The sequence below is a fragment of the Schistocerca americana genome, chromosome 2 (assembly GCF_021461395.2).
Source record: "Schistocerca americana isolate TAMUIC-IGC-003095 chromosome 2, iqSchAmer2.1, whole genome shotgun sequence".
Taxonomy (NCBI): Eukaryota; Metazoa; Arthropoda; class Insecta; order Orthoptera; family Acrididae; genus Schistocerca; species Schistocerca americana.
Genome location: NC_060120.1, coordinates 1,022,722,845 through 1,022,746,710, shown reverse-complemented (window position 1 = coordinate 1,022,746,710; position 23,866 = coordinate 1,022,722,845). Strand labels below are relative to the sequence as shown.

Below are 23,866 nucleotides of genomic sequence, written 5' to 3'. Positions count from 1 at the left end.
AACATGCAGCGCGTCACGGACGCAGGCTGGTGGGAGCACTGTTATGCTATGGGAGAAATTCGCCAGCGTTTGCGTTGGACTTGTGGTGGCAAACTAAGACACGATGACAGCTACGAACCACCTGTATCCCTTCATTCATGATGTCTTCTCCGTCATCTATGTCATCTCTCAGCACTACAATTGTTACTGTATCAGAACCGTGCTATAAGTGTTTGAGAAACATAATAGTGAACTCACGTTGATGTCTCGGCAACCAAATTCACCCAATGTAATTGTTATGGACACCATGTGGGTCGCTACCGGGTGCCATAACAGTGCACACAAATGAGCCACCTGTTATTTATGCGCGTTACTGATACATACCTCCACAAACCTTCCAACAGATTGTGCGATCTTTGATACGCAGAATCAGTGAGGCATTTCGTTTCAGAGACAAACAGCTTCTAAGCAAGTGGTCCTAATGTTGTGGCTCATCAGTATATATATGTTAGAAAGTCTCTACTGAAATCCGCCCTGATAGCCGTGTGTGTTACAGCGCCGCTTCCGGGATGGGAAGATGCGTTGCCCCGGATTGACTCAACTCCGCGAATTAATGACGAGGTCGGCGTGCCGGCCAGCTGGGATGTGGTTTTTAGGCGGTTTCCCACACCCTGCCAGGTGAATACCGCTCTGGTATCCGAGTCCCGCTTGAGACGATTCGTCAACATATAGAAAACTTTCTTCTCTTTCACATAAATAACACTACACACATACAGTTGGGGTACGCATTGGTTGGTTGGATGACTTGGAGGAGAGAACCAAACAGTGAGGTCATTGATTCCGTCGGATTAGGGAAGTAAGTCGACCGTGTCCTTTCAAAGGAACCATCCCTACATTTGCCTCAAGCGATTTAGGGAAATCACAGAAAACGGAAGTCAGGATAGCCAGACGCGGGTTTGAACCGTCGTCCACCCGAATGTGAGTCCAATGTATTAACCACTGCGTCACCTCGCTCGGCAGGATACGCATATTTCGTCCCAGGGTGTAACTGAATGGTGACAAGAAGGGCATCCGGCCGCCCCTTAATCCAACCATGTTAAACCCGTTAATAACCATGCCGACCCTGCGCCGATGCGTGACAAAGGCAAATGAAAAAGAAGAAGACAAAATGTTTGCTGAAGGTGGATGACAGGAGTAGCTTTGTGCGGAAGTGAAGAGTGGTCAATAATCACTTCAGGTCGGAAGAGAATAGAAGCTTTTGAAAAAGTGGTGCTACAGCATACTGCTGAATATTAGAGGGATAGATGGGATAATTAAGGAGTAGGTACTGAATCGGAGAGAAAGTAAAATTATGGTACTTAACTGTAGAATAGGACGGTTGACAATCGTCGATTTGGTAATGAAGGAGAGTTGGGGGGGGGGGGGGGGGGAGGAGAGATCGTAGAGACATAGAGCACAGGACAGACTGGCGTGTGGAGCTACATCAAACTACAGGGTGCACGAGAAGTCTCCGTACCTCTGTAGCCCCTTGTTAGTAATAGATGTTATTAGGTTGGTTGGTAGTTATGTTACTTTTTATCATTTGTTGGAATCAGCTGCTAGAATAACTGTTTACATGTTTCCGCAGTTGGAGTTGTGTTTTAATTTGTAGCCACGGCAGATGGGAGCAGTCATAGTTACAGTATTGAGGAGCGTTTAGTGACAAGCGAGTGCGTGAACGAACGATAACACACACGGCAGGCAATGAAACAGATTATAGGGGCATTCCTGATAAGATTTAATATGGATCCACGGCGAAAGACAACACTACTGGATAGGGAAAGACGTGCTTTTGCTTTTGGCAGTGTTAAAGAGAGACCGCGGAGTCGAAGGAAAGAGAAACGTGAAGAAACATGTGCCCCAGTCTCCGATTCGATTGAACAATCTCCTGTAAAGTAGACAGGCTTCGGGACTCCGTATACAGAGGACAACAATTCGAGTACACGTGAATAAAGACGTTAAGGTCAGACCTTTTCGACCGACGTTCGTAAACGTATTATCGGATACAGATCGAAATGAGCGCGTTTCGGCGTGCCGTGCTTTGTTAATTCAGTTTACAAATGCAGTGAACAGTGCCAACGCTACGTTTCCAGATGAATGTGCGACTTATCGCAGCTCACGTACTAGAAAAATTGTCACTTGGGCTAAAGAAAGTCTTCATTACACAGTCGAGCTAGGAGGAAAACCGCCTCACATAATGGTGTAGGCAGAGACAACATCACAATGTCTGCTTCGACCGTACTCTTTTGAACTGTTGCGATAGTTCCCGATATCGCTCTCTTTGACATTTTAAACAGATATTGTGTGGCAATTTGATTATATAATAGTAAGACAAAGATTTTGGAACCAGATTTTCAAACTTTGAGCCATTTCCAGGAGCAGATGTGGACTCTGATCGTAATTTTCGTGTAATGAACTGTAGATTAAAACTGGAGAATCTGAAAAAAATAGTTTGTAAGGTAAGGAGGTGGGACCTATATGAGTTGAAAGAATCAGAACTAGACGTTGTTGAGAGTTTCAAACATAGTATTAAAAACGACAGCCTGAAACAGGAGAGAGAAATGCAGTGGAAGATGAAGGGGTAGCTTTGACAGATGAAACAGTGAAGGAAGCAAAGGTTCAGATAGGTAAAGCGACAAGGAGTAGTAGAAAAAATTGGATATCACAACAGATATTGAATTTAATATGATGAAGGAGGAAACACAAAAATGTAGCAAATGAAACAGGTAAAAGAGAATACAAACATTTAAAAGTTGAGATTGAGAGAAAGTGCAAAATGGCTAAACAGGGTTGGCTAAAGGATAAATGTACGTCTATAGAAGCATGTACAACTAAGGGGAAGATATATACCGCCTAAAGAAAAACTAAGTAGCCCTCAGATAACAAAGAAGAAGCTGTATGAAAATCAAGACCTCAGTGCTACGGAAAGAAGGAAAGCTGAAAGATGGAAGTAACGTACAGAGGAGCTGTACAAGGGAAATGAATTCGAAGGCACTGTTATAGAAAATGAAGAGGAAGTAGATGAAGACGAGAAGGAAGATTCGCAGCGAGAAGAATTTGACTGAGCACTGAAAGATCTTAGTCGAAGCAAAGCTCCAGGAGTAGATGACATTCCATCATAACTACTGATACCCTTGGGAGAGCCAGCCATCACAAGCTATTCCACCTGGCATCCACTATATGTGAGGCACAGCTAGCACCCTAAGACTTCAAGAAGAAGGTAGTAATTCCGATTCCAAAGAAAGAAAGTGGTGAAAATTACCGAACTATTAGTTTAATAAGTCATGTTTGCAAAATAGTGACACGAATTATTTACAGAAGAATGAATAAACTGGTAGAAGCTGACCTCGAGGAAGATGACTTTGGGTTCTGGAGAAATGTTGGAACATGCGAGGCAATACCGACCCTACGACATAGCTTAGAAGGTAGAGAGAAACCGGCTGACAATTTTGATGGGAATACACTCTCTGAAATTCTGAAGGTATCAGAGGTAAAATACAGTGAGCGAGTATGAAATTCATTAAGAAGCGAGGGGCTGGAGTGATAAGGTGTGAGACTACCAAAACCATAACGCTTCATTCAGAAAAGATATATTGTTTAAAGCTCTCTAATCTCTTATTATGAATTTGCTTTTAACACGTAAAACTCGACAGCCTCGTATTAATGCAAGAAAAACTCCCTTAAACATTAATATCTGAACTTTGACCACTTTTTAATTGAGGTTTAATATTGTGACGTGGCGTAGAGTTTCTGCCGCAGAATAAATCCGGTAAAGCACAGTATGAATTCAGGCACTACTAGTACAGACATGAAAGATTTCAGGTAACAAATGTTTCTAAAAAATACTTTAAGCGTTACTAAACATTTAGTTAACACATCTCTGAAGTATAGCAGATTAGAATGACCAACGAGCAGCTATGAAGCGCCGGCCGAAGTGGCCGTGCGGTTAAAGGCGCTGCAGTCTGGAACCGCAAGACCGCTACGGTCGCAGGTTCGAATCCTGCCTCGGGCATGGATGTTTGTGATGTCCTTAGGTTAGTTAGGTTTAACTAGTTCTAAGTTCTAGGGGACTAATGACCTCAGCAGTTGAGTCCCATAGTGCTCAGAGCCATTTGAACCATTTTGAAGCTATGAAGCAATTTAAAAGATATAAGCCTTATGCGAATCAAAGGAATATTATTTGAACTTTTGAAATCAAATAACTCAGGCTATTTCTATAAAAGACTATGCACATAAAATTTAAACAACAACGCCCACATAACTTCAACTAAACCAGCAAGCAATAAACTGATCTTACATTAATCCCGAGTACCAAATAAATTACACAAAACCAGCACAGATAACTTTTAGACCCAACAGACAGATATAACTGTCGGAGAAACAGCCAGAAAACTTTAAGCAATGCAATTAAGCTTTGTTGGATGCTAAATTTCGTCACAACTACCTTTTCACAGCGTAAAAAACAACACAATTAACGCGTTGCGAAGATCGACACTTCGTCTTCAGATTTACTGTACAAGATGCCTCTAAGAGCGACCAATATAAAACATAAACACGAGCAATAAAAAGGATAACATAACTTTGGTACTTCCCTTGCACCCGTTTCTTCTTAAGATGTACAACCACATCACTATCAGCTGATAAAACAGATGAACATGGAATGGCATATGTCGTCCACAGGTAATGGCAACGTCACATTAACATATGCTTTAAAATATGCCATGGGATGTTAATCTATTTTATCAGTTGACAGTGATGTGGATATGCCTCTTAGGAAGACACGGCTGCAAGGGAAGTAGCAACGTTCCTTTTTGTTATTTTTATTGCTCTTGTTTTGATTTACGTTGGTCGCTCTTAGAGGTTTTTTTACAGTAATTATGAACATAAAGGCTTGACCTTCGAAATGCGTAAATTCTAATGTTTTTACTGTGTAAATAGGTTGTTGAGACGAAATTTTAACATTGATTTTGACAACCACGACCTCATATCCATTATTAATAAAATCATACCCAAGTTGGAACCGACAGGCTCTTTAAATGAAGTCAGGGTCAACTCACACCTAAAACACACAGTATGAAGAGCCCTACGGCAAAGTGGATAACTCCAAATAACTGTTCGTATAGTCTGTTCATTAAAGTGCTCACAAAACTAGTCCAACAGGCGACAATGATTTCGGGCCAGTAATCCCACTTTCCGCAAATTCTGTATACACCAAACACCAGACAAAGTTCCTAAGCTCTCTTCCACCAAATCCTAGCGACGTATTTCCGGAGGATGTACAACTTCGATAACTGCTTATAGTATTCACGTCCGACACGACTGATATCTCTTTTTTTTAGTGTCCCATCCCGCAGGTACTTGCCGAAAAATGTCTGAGACTCAGCTCAAACGCATAGCAGTGAAGTCGGCGCGACAAAGAGCGTGCTTGACCCCTGGTGGGACGCAAAGGAGTTGGTTGCTTAGCTACTTAGGCAAAGAGCTGATATCGAGCTTTCGATTCCATATCAAAGCTCCGCGCGGGTCAGAAAGGTTATATACGACTTTTAAAGAAAACAAATTGCAATCATAATAGTCGAAAGGCTTGAAAGGGAAGCAGTGGTTAAGGAGGAGTGAGACAGGGTTGTAGTCTATCCCTGGTGTCACACTGAGTTAACAGTAATGGAAGGCAAGGAAAAATTTTGAGAAGGAATTAAGGTACAGGGAGAAGAGATAAAGAGTCTGAGGCTTGCCTATGACATCGTAATTCTGTCAGAGACAGCAGAGGACATGGAAATGCAGTTGAGTGGAATGGCAGTCTCTTCAAAGGAGGATATAAACAAGAGTAATTGAACGTAGCCGATTTACATTATGCGATGTTGAGAGAATCAGGTAAGATAACGAGACACTGAAGATAGTAGGTGATTTTGGCTATCTGGCCAGCAAAAGTAAGTGACTCTGGCCGAAGTAACGGGGATATAAAACTAGACTGGCAAATGGCAAGAAAAGAGTTTCTGGAGGAAAGAAATTTCTTAATATTGAATAGAAACTTACGTGTTGTGAAGTATTTTGTGAAGGCATTTGTAAGAAAGAGAAATGTGGACGATAAGGAGGTCAGACCAGAAGATTTTGAAATGTGGTGTTACAGAAGAGTGCTGAAGATTAGATGGGCAGATCGCGTAACCCACGAAGAGGTCGTGGATAGAATTGGGTAGAAAAGAAATGTTTGGCACAACTAAACCAGAGGAAAGGATCGGTTGAGAGGACGCAATCTGAGACGTCAAGAAATCGTCGGTTCTGTACTGGGGGGATAAAAGTTGCAGATCGAGACCAAGAGACGAGGTGGCCTGCAGCCGCAGGTTCAGATGACTGTCGGCTGGAGTAGTTCTTCAGAGATGAAGAGACTTGCACACGATAGGGTGGATGGAGAGGTGCCTTAAACTAATGTTCGGACTAAAGACCACAAGAACAATGTGAGCCGACTTCCCAATGAATCGCACAGCCAGTCTTTCTCGAACAGTTACTGCTTCTCTCAGTTTTTTCCATTTTCCTATCGATCCTTGAAACGAACCATTCAAAATCTTTTGCTGTGATGTAGTTGAATTTACTGATGGTAATGATGATGGTTTACACTGAAGTTTGCCATATAAATTGGTTTCCACGCTGGCATCGGCGATGGAGTAATTCCTTGCTCCACCAGTGGTGTCCTAATTTTGCTTCCATTTTCTTCATGAAATATGTGTACAGCATCATCATGACTGCAATCGTGGACGTAATATCCGGAGGTACGACACAGTACGTCGAATTAGTTGTTAAGCCCTAACTGTTGGTTTAACCTTCCCCTGTTTGTTCCGCGAATGGTTTCGCTCCATGTCAATGGAGGAACGAGACAGGCGTCTCTCGAAATATCCTGTATCGCGAAACAGTTATTGTAAACGCACAGCTGGACAATACGTGGTCTGTTTGAGGGTATACAGAACTTGTTGCTTTATCTCCACGACCCAAAAGGATCACGTAAATAGTCAAAATCTTGCGTAATCGTGAGAACGTTCGCAGTCGCATAAAGAGCAAAGCTTTAATGACTTACTCCTTTCATTATTTTCTTTTCTTGTATACAGTGATGTATTTGTGCCCCATAACAGGAGCTGGCACTCAAGGATGCCCCAGGAAAGCTGCACGCCATTGCCGGGGATGTGAGCGACGAAGCCAGCATCCTGGCTGCCTTCAAGTGGGTCAAGGACAACCTGGGCGGCGTCGACATCCTCGTCAACAACGCTGGTGTATTCCCGAACAGTAGTCTTACAGGTATGAGCAGCATTTTTGGAGTATCGTATGTCGTTTACTTAAGAGCACTTGCAAAATCAACCAATTGAAAAATAATGATGTACTCAGCATCTAGATCTACATCTACACACTTTGCAGTCCACCATACGGTGCGTTATGGAGGGTACCTTGAACCACTGGTAATTATTCGCTTTCCTGTTCCATTCAGAAGTGGAACAAGAGAGAAACGACTGTCTATACGTTTCCCTACAAGCCACGATTTCTTTTATCTTGTCTCCCACGTCATTTCGCGAGATATATATTGGTGGCCACAGGATCGGTCTGCAGTCTGCCGCAAATGTTAGTTGTGTCAACGTTCCTGGTAGTGCGGTGCCAGTTTGTGCCCCAGTTGACATAAACTCTGCTTGGGCCGCCAAGTTGATAGGTGTGCCAGATCTGTGTACAAATGGTATCACAGTAGCGAGAACTGACACAGTGAAAGTATTCTACAACAAAAGCAGAAACTTTCCAGTAAACACGGGTCCGCAAATGAGCCATTTACGGGATAATGTGAATGTGTGGTTTCGAGGTGCCGCTGACTTCAGAATCAAATGTTGTCCCAGTTAGCATAAATGTATTTGAAATTTAGACTTTTCGTTTATGTACTCTTGCAACACGGCTGAAATTTCACCCACAAAGTAGACTTCAAAACTTGAAGTCGCTCGTATGTTGATCTTTAGCGTATGAGCTAATTCTGTGGAGAATTTTGCGACGTACAATGTTCTACAGAGGTCTCTGCTTGTCAGAAGAAGCTACATCTCCAACGAAAAGGGAAACGAGCTTCAGCGAATCGTCAGTAATGTCGTCCTTATTCAGCGACATTGGTAGGGCGCGTTTCTCCGTTCCTCTGTCTCGGTCGCGGAGTGTGACGAATCGCCTCAAGTCACTCTTTCACCGGACACGAACCCTATGTACAGACCAGCGCCCATGCCCTATGGGGAACTAGTTGGAGTATCCTGCAATAAGTTCCCTGTAAACCATTATTCGCCGGCCGCGGTGGCCAAGCGGTTATAGGCGCTCAGTCCGGAACCACGAAACCGCTGCCTCGGGCATGGATGCGTGTGATGTCCTTAGGTTAGTTAGATTTAAGTAGTTCTAGGGGACTGATGACGTCAGATGTTAAGTCCCATAGTGCTCAGAGCCATTTGAACCATTTTGAAACCATTAATCGTGTCTGTCAGTATCGCCGTTGCCTGTTGAGAGGTTTGACAAACAACACCCAAATTTACAATGACTTCACTCGGTCAACAGTTCTCTTTTTTATTCCTGGCATATTTTGTTGTTTAAAATGTCTATTAATACGTACAGTACATTACTTACATTGATTGTAGCATATCTAATATAAAAATACGTTGGTCCAGGCACAGTCATTGCTTAAAGTTGAGTAATTCTTATACCGGTGAAAATCTGGTGAAGGAAATACACTGTGTGATCCAAAGTATGCGGACACCAGGCTGAAAATGACTTACAAGTTCATGGCGCCCTCCATCGGTAATGCTGGAATTCAATATGGTGTTGGCCCACCCTTAGCCTTTATGACAGCTTCCACTCTCGCAGGCACTACGTTCAGTCAGGTGCTGGAAGGTTTCTTGGGGAATCGCAGCCCATTCTTCGCGGAGTGCTGCACTGAGGAGAGGTATCGGTGTCGGTCGGTGAGGCCTGGCAGGAACTCGGCGTTCCAAAACATCACAAAGGTGTTCATAGGATTCAGGTCATGGCTCCGTGCAGGCTAGTCCATTATAGGGCTGTTATTGTCATGTAACCAATCCGCCCCGGGCGTGCATTATGAACAGGTACTTGATCATGTTGAAAGATGCAGTCGCCATTTCCAAATTGATCTTCAACAGTCGGAAGCAAAAAGATGCTTAAAACATCAATGCAGGTCTGTGTTGTGATAGTGTCACGCAAAACAACAAAGGGTGCAAGCCACCTCCATGAAAAACACGACCACACCATAACACTACCACCTCTGAATTTTACACAGATGACGTTCACAGGGCATTCGCCATATCCATACTGTAGTGTACTACGGTCAGCAGGGAAGAACTAAAAATCAATTTGAGCACACTTATTACAATTTAAAAAAAAAACTCCTTCTTGGCATACACAAAGTTTTCAATGCAGACCAAACAAAAAAACCACAACTCTGTGGTAGCAAAGCAGATAAGGAAACAAGACAATGGAAGAAAATACTGATCAAAACTACTCTACAAAATACAATGTGCTGCTAGAAGGCTACGGAGAGAGAATACAATGCTAGGGCCGGCGTAAATACTGGCCGGAGCTGTTCCTAGCGGTTGGTAAACGCTGCCTACCTGACGCTCTTGGCAAGCTTATAAAGCCAGGTCGGCGGAGTGCAATAGCAGTCATATGAGTTCTGATTGGTGGAACACTGTCACATGGTGTCTGGCGAAGTAGTTCCGTGTTTATTTGGAAAGCATGTTACTGTTTCTGTCCGCTGGCGACGTTTCTCTCCGCACTGCTGAAAGCAGATCAGCAATCCATCTTGCGTGTCGGTTCGGCGGGCCCTCTAACAATAAGGGGCCGCTACGACACACGCCCTGCCATAAGATCGCCACGTTGTGTACGGTGATTCGTCACTCCACACAGCGTTTTTCAATGCCCAATCGTCCAATGTTTACGCTCCTTACACCAAGCGAGGTGTCGTTTGGCATTTACCAGCGTGATTTGTGGCTAATAAGCAGCAGCTCGACCATGAAATCCAAGTTTTATCACCTCCCGCCAACTGTCATAGTACTTGCAGTGGATCATGATGCAGTTTGGAATTCCTGTGTGATGGTCTGGGTAGATGTCTGGTTATTACACATTACGACCCTCTTAAACTGTCGTCGGTCTTTGTCAGTCAACAGACGAGGTCGGCCTGTACGCTTTTGTGCTGTACGTGTCCCTTCGGGTTCCATTTCACTATCATATCGGAAACAGCGGACCTATGGATTTTTAGGAGTGTGGAAATCTCGCGTACAGGCGTATGACAAAAGTGACACCCAATCACCTGACCATGTTCGAAGTCCGTGAGATCCACGGAGCGCCCTATTCTGCTCTCTCACGATGTCTAATGACTACTGAGGTCGCTGACATAGAACACCTGGCAGTAGGTGGCAGCACAATGCACCTAATATGAAAAAGTATGTTTTGGAGGTGTCAGGATACTTTTGATCACGTAGTATACTACGCACAGGGCCTTCTGGTTACCGGCGTATTGACACTCGGTGAATGGACAAACAAACTTTTAATGACTTGTTCGAATTATTTCACTTTTTAATTATGAAAATAGGCACAGTCTGTCACAGAGTGATGTACTTCTCGCAAGTGAGAGACTGTTTGTTTACTCTTAGGACAATGTATCTTTGACTTGTTATATGGTATGTTCTGTGACTATGGAATAAAGTGTTGTTGGACTGCTAATCGCTGCTCTAGTGTGATTCACGACGTAACAATTTGGTGCCAAAACCCGGGAAAGACTTTGCCCGAGACAATTCCACGATTGTTGTAGTGCACGGAATTCTGGACGCACGTCACGCGGCAATACTACGACGGGGTTTACTGCAGCGATTTGTTACACCACGCAACAAGCTCTTCGACGACAACCGCCATCATACACAGCTAAGTTCAATTGAATTATCACGCAACATGTTTTGTAATGCCATTTGTAAAGGCAACTGATTACATTAATGCCGCTGTGTACTGCTATTGTAGCTGTTCGATTAGCGATTTAACGAATTATCAGATCCTACGCTACGCCTGTAGATTGTTTATGACTAGTGCTGCCATCTAGCGACCATCAATTGAACTACTTCGACTAGCGATCCAAAGATAACGCCTTACTAGGACCAGCTGATCGCTAGCCGACACTGCTTTAAACTTTCGAGTAATCGGACGGAATGGACGTGCCAGACCACAAACCAGAAGCGCAATTACACTCTCTAAAGAGAAAACGTATGAGAGAAAGAGCAAACATTACGCGACTCGTGGCGGAAGTTGCAAGGTTGCCCGACACATCGGAAATCGCGGATTATAAATATTACAATGACAGATTGGGAAGCGCGCCCCCCTCTTCCCCCGGGCTTCCTCTCCCCCTTCCCCCCTCCCCCCTATCTCCCCTGCCCGTGGCATCTCTGCTCTCCCCTCTCGCTCTCCCACTCCCCTTCCTCCTCCTCCTCTCTTGGCAGGTCCCCGGACTCGCACACGTCTAGTGAACATTCGCGCGCCGGAGATCGTCGCCTTTTGTGTCTCGTGTGTGTGACGTCGTATAGTGTTTTTGGTGTCCGCCGTCCCACTCCTACGTTCACTTGTGCCGTCGGACTCATCAGTGTTTTGTGCGCCGTGCCAACGTGTTTTCAGTGTTGTTATCGTCACATGTGAACGACTCCGTGTTTTTTATGTCTCTGTGACCTCTCTCTTTTGCCCGTCACTTTGTTCATTGTCATTCACCATGTTTTATACTCTTGTAAAACGCTATGGCTGAAGAGCGGCGTAGTGTGCCGCTGCCAGCCTACCTGAGTTGTACAGGTTTTAAAATAACAATAAAGTAAAAAAAAAAAAAAATTGGGAAGCGTTCTGGACCGCCTCGTTAAATTACATGAGGATATTCACGAGTTGTTAGACGATGGCGAATACGAAGGAGATGTTCCTAAATGCGAAGATTATATAGACACCGCCAAACTCACAATTTCCCGATTGTCTCACGAAATAGAGAAACAGCTTGCGAAATCGGTAGCAGACATAAAGATTCCCGACAATCCGCCGGCACAATCTGTAACAATGAGTGTTCCCACAGCTTCAGTAAAACTTCCGCCGATCAAACTTGAGCCCTTTTCAGGCGATATTGAGACATGGGCGCGATTCTGGGAGCAGTTTGAGCAGTCGGTTGACAAAGATCCGACGGTAACTACAATCAATAAACACATTTTTCTTCGCGGCTATCTCTCGGGAGAACCAAAGCATTTAGTGGACGGTATTGCGGTGACGGCCGAGACGTACGCAGAAACGAAGAGGATTCTCCGAGCGCGTTATGGCAACAAGGATCGAATAATTCAAGCCCACTTAGATTATCTCGAAGCCATAAAACCAATTAAGCTGTCCACCCCAGAGGAACTTAATTCAACATTCATTGAATGCCAGCGACGTATTCAAGCTCTCCGGGCACTTGGGGAAGACGTGAACGGATACGGTCGTGTCCTTGCGCCGAAAATTTTACGCGCTTTTCCGGATGATATATGCCGCCGCTGGATAATTCACGCTAAGCGTACAGGAATATCCGAAGGGGACATTTTGCAACTGATGGAGTTTCTGAACGAGGAAGTCGACGGGGCGCTTACCACGCAGAAGATACGCGGTGAATTTTCAAGCACTTCTAATAACCTTCCCACAGCGTCCACACTTCACGTACACGCGAAATCTAAAAGATCGACTCCGAAGGATACCAGCGTAAAGGAACCATTCTGCGTCTTTTGTGAATCTGACGGTCATTGGGCGCAAGACTGTAAGAAGATCGTACGCGTTAATGATCGAATAGATAAACTGAAACTAGCAAACAGATGCTTTCTTTGTCTTCAACGTGGGCACAAAGTGTCAAATTGCAAAAAGAAAGAAAAGGCTCGGTGTGTTAACTGCAAAAGACTGCATCATAAGTCCATTTGTGAGGAACGAAAGGATATTAGGGGTCCTGCGGGTCAGACAAACGTTACTTCCGTTGGAAAGGTATCTGTCGCTCCCCACGGTTACACGTACCTTCAGACAGCCCAAGTATGCGTCTCAGGACCTACAGGATTGAGCAGGACAACGCGATGTCTACTGGATGCAGGCAGTCAGTCCAGCTTCATAGCAAAATCGCTGATTGATGATCTCAAACTGGAAACGATAGATCGACAAGAACTAACTGTTTGTTCCTTTGAATCAAACCCTACACGCCCACGCCACCGCAGGCTTGTTCAGTTTAGTATGAAGGGGCTTTGGCAGAATTCTTCAGTGCCACTTACTGCCTTCGAAAGTACTCACGTTATTTCTCACCAGCCTTTAGTTCCACAACATATAAAGAGTTTACCAGATGCCCGTAAGATTACGCTAGCAGATCCGAAAACCGATTCAACAGAAGATCTTCCCGTGGAGATTCTTGTAGGAGGCGATTTTTATTGGAAGATTGTGAAGCACAATTCGCCCATACGCATCTCTGAAACCTTAGTGTTAGTTCCTTCTCTGTTTGGCTGGATACTTAGTGGTAACAAGTCACAAGCCTGTGTGCATGCAACCGTGGTAAATTTTGCTCAGACTGACCGATCTCCTCTGCACTCTGACAATGATTTCAGACGCTTTTGGGACTTGGAAACTATAGGGATTACTGCCGATCAGGATCTACCTGTGAACAACAAGGATACGAGACTTCTTGAAGAGTTTAGAGCATCTTTCTCTATAAAGGATCAGCGAGCAGTCGTTACACTTCCCAAAATGCAACATAAAGTGCTTTCGAGTAACAGACCTATCGCGGAAAAACGATTCAAGCACCTCAGGGAAAGATTTCAACGTCAAGAGACATTTAAGCAAATGTATTTCGATCTTATGCTAGACTACATTACGAAGGGGCAAGTAGAGGTCGCTCCCATCCCACTCTCAGGAAAGGAGCTATTTTATCTCCCTCATCATGCAGTGAGGAAGGAGAAATACGGAACCACTAAGTAGAGAATAGTCTTTGACGCCTCATCTCACGAAAACAATGCACCTTCTCTGAATGAGGTATTAGAAGCAGGACCGAACCTATTACCAGAGATTCTGGAAATTTTACTGCGTTTCAGATTATATTCTACGGCTATCGTCGCGGACATCACACAAGCTTTCCTTCAATTAACCTTGAGCGAAAAGGACAAAGACTTGACCAGATTTTTCTGGTTCAAGATTAGCCAGGATCAAACAGGAAATCTTCAAACGACGGACGAACTAACAGAATACCGTTTTAACAGACTCCCATTCGGCCTGACCTGCAGCCCATTTTTACTTTCTGCAACACTAAGAGAACTTGCCGACAAGTGTATGACAGCATTTCCCACCGTAGCGCCACTTATAAACAAGACTGCATACATGGACGACTTTGTGATCTCAGTAGAAGGTGATAATTTGGTGATAACCATATACTATGAACTTGTAACCCTAATGAAATTGATCAGTCTCCCCTTATCAAAATGGGCTACCAACTGTGAACAACTCCACACTATCTGGAGGGCAGAAGGGCGAGAACTCCACACCCCGACTCAAGTTTTAGGTGTAGACTGGAACACCGCAGGTGACTACTTCTGTATCGATCCTAGCGAAATCATTAGAAGGTCGTCAGAAGAGCCAGCCACCAAACGACTCCTTTTACAATGTACGGCTAAATTCTACGACCCACTCGGACTGTTTTCCCCAGTTTCTCTTGTTGGGAAATTGCTATTCCAGGACACATGGTGCCGAGGAATTGGCTGGGATGAACTTATGCCCTGGGACTTAGGGGCACGATGGCGCGCTTGGATATCTAGCTTACCTTCATTGTCACATACACGTGTCCCTAGATGGATAGCTACAGCTCATGGAAGAGACTCTCAGCTGCACATATTCTGTGACGCCTCGGAAAAGGCATATGGAGCAGCTTTGTACATTCGTACTGTCTTAGATGATGACGTCGTAACCCATTTAGTCTGTAGCAAGAACAGACTTGCTCCTATTAAGAAGGTGACATTGCCTCGACTCGAACTTTTAGTGGCAGTAGTTGGGACCAGACTATTGTGTTACTTTTGCCGCGCAACAGACTTTAAAATTGCCCGTGCGATACTGTGGACGGATTCTACAATAACACTAAGTTGGATTCGCTGTGATCCTAACAGATGGAAGACCTTCGTTTGTAATCGTGTAACTGAGGTACAAACACACACGACTCCCACGCAATGGAAACACTGCCCAGGACCAGACAATCCTGCTGACCACCTCTCACGTGGACTCCTCGGCTACCAAATGAATTCTCTGGATATTTGGTGGCATGGGCCGCCTTGGCTTACACGCCCTCCTGAATGCTGGCCAAACAACGATACTCCAACGATGGTACGACTTCCTCCCGAAGAAAAGAGGAAGAAAACCCAGAGCCAAGTTTTGTCGATATCTACGCCAACCGGCCTTTTGAACTTACTTAAATTCAGCTCGTACTGGAAGCTCATTCGTATCACAGCATGGACTCTCCGTTTCAACATTCGTCAGAAGAATAAATCTTCAGGAGAAGTTACAGCCACCGAATTATCAGCTGCCAAAATGTATTGGATTCGAGTGGGCCAGAGAGATTCCTTCCCCAACGAATTACATGCACTTCAGAATAACTTACCACTGCCAAGAGAGTCAAAAATCGCACGATACAATCCTTTCCTAGAAGATGGACTGATACGTCTAGGAGGTCGACTGCAGTGCACTAGCCTAAATAGGGAACAAAAACATCCTGTACTCCTTGACGGTTCCCACCACTTCACACAATTGGTTATTCGAGAGACACACATCCGCCTTCATCACTTTGGTGTTCGTTCTGTACTATCCGAACTGCGAACCGAATTTTGGATCCTTAGAGCTCGTCAGGCAATCAAAAGAATCCGATACTCATGCCTCGCATGCAAGATCTTGAAGAATCCACGAGGGCAACAGATCGAAGCACCGCTGCCACCTGAACGAGTTTCACCTGCCAAACCATTTGCTGTAACCGGAATAGACTTTGCTGGCCCACTATTCATCAAAGTGGGGAAGGAAACGCACAAGTCATATATCACTCTTTTCACATGTGCTACCACACGAGCTGTCCACCTCGAACTCTGTACAGACTTGTCAACGGACAAGTTTCTTATGGCACTTCAGCGATTCGCCGGAAGACGTGGACTACCCCACACGATATATACAGATAACGCGAAAACATTCCACGCCACGAATATGGAACTAGCCCAACTTTGGAAGGCATTAACCACCACAAAATCTTATCAGTTCCTCGCCCACCACAGTATTACTTGGAAATTCATTGTCTCCCGTGCGGCTTGGTGGGGAGGATGGTGGGAAAGAATGGTGGGCACTATAAAGCGTTGCCTACGGAAGGTATTGGGACTCGCAAAGCTCACTGAGGAACAACTGAACACCACCTTGATCAGTATTGAAGCCGCGGTGAACTCCAGGAGATGATTGTGATGCACTCACACCATCCCATTTTCTGACGGGAGAAAAACTTACGACTATTCCGACGGGACCAGAGCCTTCAGCGAGCACGAATTTAACAAAGGAATTCCGACTGAGACAGCAACTCTGTGACAGTTTTTGGAACCGTTGGGTTAAAGAATACCTATTGGAGCTCCGGAACTACCATGAAGTTAAACGCCCATCGGGACGAGTCATCCCCTTTCGCCCTGGCGACATCGTGCTGATCCAAGAGGACCTTCGTCCGCGACATATGTGGAAGAAGGCCAGGATAGAAAAGGTACTACCAGGAAGAGACGGCAGGGTAAGGACGATAATACTCCGGACACCAGAAGGTCACATCATTAGTCGTCCTGTGCAGCTGGCCGTACCTTTGGAGGTCGACCAGGGTGGGGAGGATGTCACAGAGTGATGTACTTCTCGCAAGTGAGAGACTGTTTGTTTACTCTTAGGACAATGTATCTTTGACTTGTTATATGGTATGTTCTGTGACTATGGAATAAAGTGTTGTTGGACTGCTAATCGCTGCTCTAGTGTGATTCACGACGTAACACAGTCATTCAAAAATCGATTCCTGTTCCTTGGCATACCTTAGACTATGCAACTGTAAATCTGAAAGTTTTTTCTTGGTCTCCGTTGTGCGCAGAGCATACTTTATTCGGCTTCTTGATAGGTGTATAAACTGCTTATCAGTTTATTTAACATTTTAAAAATTGTACTTTATAATGTATTTAAATGACTGCACACGTTTTAACTCGTCGGCTGATGCTGTCAGCGGCATGATAATTTTACTGATGACGCACGACAAACTCTTATAGAACGAGGGCTTAGTTAAGTAGCAGAGTTTAACTTTCCTGCTGGGCAAGATATGCAAAAGACACCCTCAAAGAATAGCTCATTTAACTTGTTTAAAAAAATGTTACTTTTTGTTTTTTTACGAGCTTTTCAGTGCTGAAACTGCTCGTATGTCACTTGCAAGCACGTCGGGGTCTTCAAACCACTAAAATAAGTCGGGATATCAACGCTGACGCAAAAAGAACCGCATGTAAGTGCATACCATTCATAGCGAAATTACAACTGAATTTACATCTTAGCAAAATGCTTTATGAAGAAAATCAGAAACTCATTCCGGCCAATACTGAACATTGCTATGGTGTTTTAAAAAGTTTGCCTTACGAAACACAGTTCCTTATCACGCAGGTGTGCGAAGAGTTAGTTCTCATGAAGCCAGTATTCACGACCTAATGTAAAATAAACTGAATTCGTCATCATGTTATGAATAAGTATTCGAGATTACGTTTTAAATGAGCCTTAAAAAGCAACATACTATTTAGTTATTTCAGAATGTAATCCTGGCGTGTGCCACGCAGAAGTAATGTAAATGGGCGTTCGTTTTGTTCAGACAGAAATAATTACTGAAGAATATTTCATTGGTCTTATTCCATCTACAGTTGCAACTGTTGAGTGTTTAACCGACGTTCTCTTGAAGTAGTTGGTAATACGTCAGATTCCTTTGAAAAGCCTGAAGAGTATGATAACGGTTCGAATATGAAATGGAAAAATAAGAGTATAAAAAAGAATTGAAAACCTTAATAGTCGAACATATTTTATTCCATGTGGGTCTAATTCGTTTAATCTTATCGTGAATGATGCGGAGCTGCAGTAGCTATTCCTGTCAACATTTTGAGTACAGTTCTAGAAGTTTCCAGTTTCTTTTCTGCATCTACGGGAATTTTTAAGAGGCATATATGACCGCAAAATCTCTCAGTGGTACCCGTTGGGAAAGTTGAACAAAAGCCGTGGAGCAGTCATAAATAAAGCCACTTTCCTCGGGGGGAGTGGGGAGGAGGGGAGAGGGGGAGATATCGCGAATGATGTTGCAAGTGTTTATCAATTTCCTTCATCATATACGGAGTAAAGATAGAAAGCATATAAAGGATTTCCTATTCCTAATTCAAAATGACTCATTTAACTGCAAGATGTAGAGGTCTTCGTCGATACAAAAACACGTGTCTTGAAAATCCACTGTGACCCACACTTACCTTGTTTCTGATATTTTCGTATAAAATATGAAACACTGTATCTGCTGAGGACAACGTTCTCGCATATTTGAATATCATGCACTCGGATGTGGTTCTTTCACGAACCAGCTTTAAGTGAGCACATCTGAGACTTTTTGAATAATAAAGCGGAACAATAACGTAACAAAACTAAATTACACGAAAATTAAACATAAATATTTGTGTTGTTACGAGAACGGATGCAAGGTCCCATGTAGAATACATACAAATATCGTTCAGCGGACCATGTTTCTTTCCAGAAATATTACTTACGAGAGACTGTGTAGGTGCCCATAAGGTTTATCTGCATAGACAAACGAGATGTATTAATTCATATAGACGCCAACTGAATGGGTCAAAGATATATTACTTCGTATTACGCTGCATTAATTTAATGAGAAGGGCGGCGGAAAAATTAAAGAAGGTGTACTTTCATTTTTTTACAACTCTTTTCTTGTTTTAGTGCTAGAACATAAGTCGTCTGTTGTCCGCCGTGGTGTACGGACGTATTTTTGTTCTCCGTGAGTCTAACAATTATAAAGTGGATAGCTCTACGAGATTCATGTATACTTGCTCCCGTCTATGCGCATCATGAACGATTGCAGCAAGCCTCCGAATGCATGGGAATAATCCTCAAGAAGACGACAGCTGCATCGTCATCGGCATTGTCGTCCTATGAGAGAGAAGAGGTAGTTATCATTAATGGAAATAGTTGAAGACTCATCATTTCAAATTCAAGTTGCAGAAGGGTTGAAAGCAGTGTCTGTCGTCGTATCCTGCATGATGTTTGTGTTAAAGAATAAACTTTACCAACTGAAAGGCGCTGCTGAGAACTATACTACCACCACACCTTTCTCTCTCCGCAACATCATATCCTTACAAATACCTGAAACATTATTTAATGAGTGGGAAAATAATGGGCTACGCGACATGGATGCTCAAATAACCAAAGGGATATTACATGTTTAGCACCACTTGTTCTGACCAAGACGTGAATTCGAACGAACAGCTAGCATAACTCTCTCTCTGCTCGTTGTTGGCATAACCACGACGGCGTATGCTCCGTAATAGTTCATAATTCGCGTAAGTTTCTAATAATATATGTATATTGTCCCCACTCTATTTTACGCAAGCAGTCGTTTTTGACTGCGCTTCTTCGGGTACTGAAGACATTTTGTAATGAAAGTATAAGACACTTCCTGTAATGGCTGCCACTAGACCATGTGTCCATGTTACTACTGCGCCTCTGACGCCTGCTAATCTCAAAACTACTTGAGTTTGCTGGCTGTCAATAGCCTACTGGACGGTGAAGGCGAAGTACCACTGCACACGCGGACAATGGAGGGATAATTGAGGCGTTGTTTTCAAAAAGGGGATATGTCACTCAATTGATGTTCTGAGATATATTGGAAAAAACTGTATAATTCTGAATAGCATTTTTACCAAACCTTATAGTTAGTCCCAAAGACTCGTGAGGAAGAATGCAATGCTATACCAACAATCTGTAATCATAGGATGAAGGCAACTAATAGAAAATGGAATTAAAAAATGACTGACATATCCAGTTTTTGATTTAAACAACAGTCGTTGTGCTGAAATATTGACTTAAGCGGCACAGTGTCTCCACTCGGCGTTTTGATATGCCATGGAGGGCAATAATTAAGCTTTCTTGCATAGCATAGTTTCCTTGAAGCCAACTTTAACCTGCAGATACAAGTGAATTAGTATCATAAAACAAAAATCTACATAATCGTAATGCTGTAACTCTATTAAATATATGCTTTAAATAATGCCTTAAAGATTTTACAAAACGTGGATCAAAGATGTACATAATTCGGGAACGAAATGGTTAATAAAGTAATATTACAGTGGTCAGGCCAGTTACCTTATAATAATAATTTGCTGTCCTTCCACGATTGGTAATGGAATTTGCGCGTGGTCTCCTTGCTTTTGGAAAGATGGGAAGAATGTAAGCACTCAATTACCCATACTGTCCATCTTTGTTGGGCATATTGTTGTATTCTGTCAACAATAGTTCCTTCTGAGCAAATGAGAACTTCTCAAAACATATACGCCGGCATGTGTAAACAGGTATTAGCGTATTATTAACCTATATACTCGGCGAATAACATATTTTCACCGATTTCATATATTACAACAGAAACATAAATTTCGACTTTGTTTTCATGAAAGGAATTTATATTCACACTTTAGTACAATGTTTCTACACAACTTGCTTCTGCTACAGCATATTACATTGTATTGTTGTTTTTGTTGTGGTCTTCAGTCCTGAGAATGGTTTGATGCAGCTCTCCATGCTACTCCATCCTGTGCAAGCTTCTTCATCTCCCAGTACTTACTGCAACCTACACCCTTCTGAATCTGCTTAGTGTATTCATCACTTGGTCTCCCTCTACGATTTTTACCCTCCACGCTGCCCTCCAATACTAAATTGGTGATCCCTTGATGCCTCAGAACATGTCCTACCAACCGGTCCCTTCTTCTTGTTAAGTTGTGCCACAAATTCCTCCCCCATTCTACTCAATACCTCCTCATTAGTTATGTGAGCTACCCATCTACTCTTCAGCATTCTTCTGTAGCACCACATTTCGAAAGCTTCTATTCTCTTCTTTTCCAAACTATTTATCATCCATGTTTCACTTCCATACATGGCTACACTCCATACAAAGTGTTTCATAAACGACTTCCTGACACTTAAATCTATACTCGATGTTAACAAATTTCTCTTCTTCAGAAACGCTTTCCTTGCCATTGCCAATCTGCATCTTATATCCTCTCTACTTCGACCATCATCAGTTATTTTGCTCCCAAATAGCAAAACTCCTTTACTACTTTAAGTGTCTCATTTCCTAATCTAATTCCCTCAGCATCACCCGACTTAATTCGACTACATTCCATTACCTTCGTTTTGTTTTGTTGACGTTCCTCTTATATCCTCGTTTCAAGACACTGTCCATTCCGTTCAACTGTTCCATATTACATTATGTAGAGATAATTCAAACAATGAACATTGTATGACTATTTACCAGCAATCTGCACCTGTTTCCCTCCTAGGAACAATGTTTCCTTTCCGGTTGGTATGCTCCAAATCCTTCACCTTCTTTTATTTAATCACATTCCTCTTCCACAGTTCGGGGCGTCTTTTTTTCCTTCTAAATTCATGTAAATCGTCTTCGGACTGGTCTGACGGTTCCGTCACCGAAGTCATTCGGAAATCTCACAGCTGATTACTGCAAACCGCTGCAGTGCTGCTCTTACGCCTCACGTTCTTTCGTCCTATATAGGGACTTGTATCTGTGACAAGTCCTCTTTCTGCACAAAACGTAATTTCAGCACTGATTCTGACAGGGAAAAATCGCTCAACAGATGCCGAATCGTGTGGAAATACCAACTACAGTATTACTCCTATACCCCAAAAATGATGACACGTCCCGTTTCTGATCTCAACGCCGCAATTACTAGTACACAGTATTGGCTGGTACTGCTGGCCGCCACTGCTGTCCCTGTATGGAAAGGACTTAGCGTACCCGTTCGTCGTGCGTCTCACATTGATTTCTGCGGTTTTTTTACGCAGTGTTGCTTTTCTGTTAGCACTGACAACCCTATGCAAACACTGCTGCGCTCAGCCATTAAGTAAAGGCCGCCGGCCACTGATTTGTCCATAGTGAGAGGTAATGCCTGAAATTTGGTATCTCGGCACGTTCCCGACGCTGTGGCTCTCGAAATATTGAACTCGCCAACGATTTCCGAATTGTAATGTCCCTGCCATTCCGCGTAATCACGCCGGAAACCTTTTGTCTTGAATCACCTGTGTACAAATGACAGTTCCGCCAATACACTGCCTGTCCTTTGTATACGTGATACTACTGCCAACTGTATGTATGCACATAGCTATCCAATGACTTTTCTCACCTCTCCGTATCAGTTACGTCCCCTCCCATCCTCAGCTGTTACGGAGATTGTGCTGGCGCAGGAAAAGAGCGCACACGCTGATGACCGAATTGACTTAAGAGAGAACTGTGTGCGTGGGCACAGTGTCTTACTGGGAACACAACTACCTGACGTTATAGGAATAGCAACAGCATGACTTGAATGATCCTTTCAATGTGCCCTGAGCTGTTAAGCTTTCCCTGAACAAGCACTGGGTTATTGGACGTTACGGATTTCCCGCTCATGATTCCCAGACTTGGCCCTGTATAATAAAATTTTCACTCTACAGCGGAGTGTGCGCTGATATGAAACTTCCTGTCACATTGAAACTGTGTGGCGGACCGAGACTCGAACTCGAGACCTTTGCCTTTCGCGGGCAAGTGCTCTACCGACTGAGCTACCCAAGCACGACTCACGCCCCGTCCTCACAGCTTTAATTCCGCCAGTACCTCGTCTCCTACCTTCCAAACTTTACAGAAGCTCTCCTGCGAACCATGCAGAACTAGCGCCCCTGGAAGAAAGGATATTGCGGAGACATGGCTTGCCACAGCCTGGGGGGTGTTTCTAGAATGAAATTTTCACTCCACAGCGGAGTGTTCGCTGAGCACTTGCCCGCGGAGGGCAAAGGTCCCGAGTTCGAGTCTCGGTCCGGCACACAGTTTTAATTTGGTCCTGTATGTTTTTGCCTTGTGCTCTTTTAGAATAGGATAAAGCCATCGCACCGCAGGTAACACCAGTTTGTCGACAAGAAGCATAAACAGTAGTCACACCGCAGCCACACAGACAATCAATGCTGAGACAGTAGAAAAATATAGCCTGGACAGGTGGCGTATCACTTTCCATCCTTCATAGACAAGGGACAGACATGGAACTCCAGATTTACGTAAATGCTAAGCAGGTCATATGAAGGCAGCCAGCACCTCCACTCTCATGTACATCCTGGAGTCGAAGACACAAGGAATCAGACTATTTGAATGGCGTCAAGAAATTACCGAATCCAGCAACTGCCACTATGGACTCAGCCTTCTGCAGCATCTACTTGTTCCAGAGGACTCCATGTAAGCCGAAAATTGTCTCTGATGCTGATATCAACCGTGAACATTACTTTATATAGCCTACGTTACATACAGGGTGAGGTGTATTTTCACCTCAAAAGTAATTTTTCACTTGTTAATCATATATTTAACAGATAGTGACCAGACACATATTAAATGAAGACCAACGAGTTTTGGTAACTTCATAAATCACCCACATAAAGGATTTTACTTTTGTATTGAACGACCAGGGAACCACGACACCAGTCACGAAACGACACCCGCAGCGAGCGATTATGT

At 43.6% G+C, this 23,866-nt stretch overlaps 1 protein-coding gene across 1 annotated transcript in view; it reads left to right on the top strand.

Annotated features, from left to right (window-relative positions):
* The window catches only part of LOC124596399 (farnesol dehydrogenase-like), a 60,478-nt gene that overhangs the window by 8,486 nt on the left and 28,126 nt on the right, over positions 1–23,866 (top strand). The window contains exon 2 of the mRNA XM_047135526.1: positions 7,137–7,299. Coding sequence (XP_046991482.1) covers positions 7,137–7,299 — 163 coding nt within the window. The remainder of the gene's footprint in view (positions 1–7,136; positions 7,300–23,866) is intronic.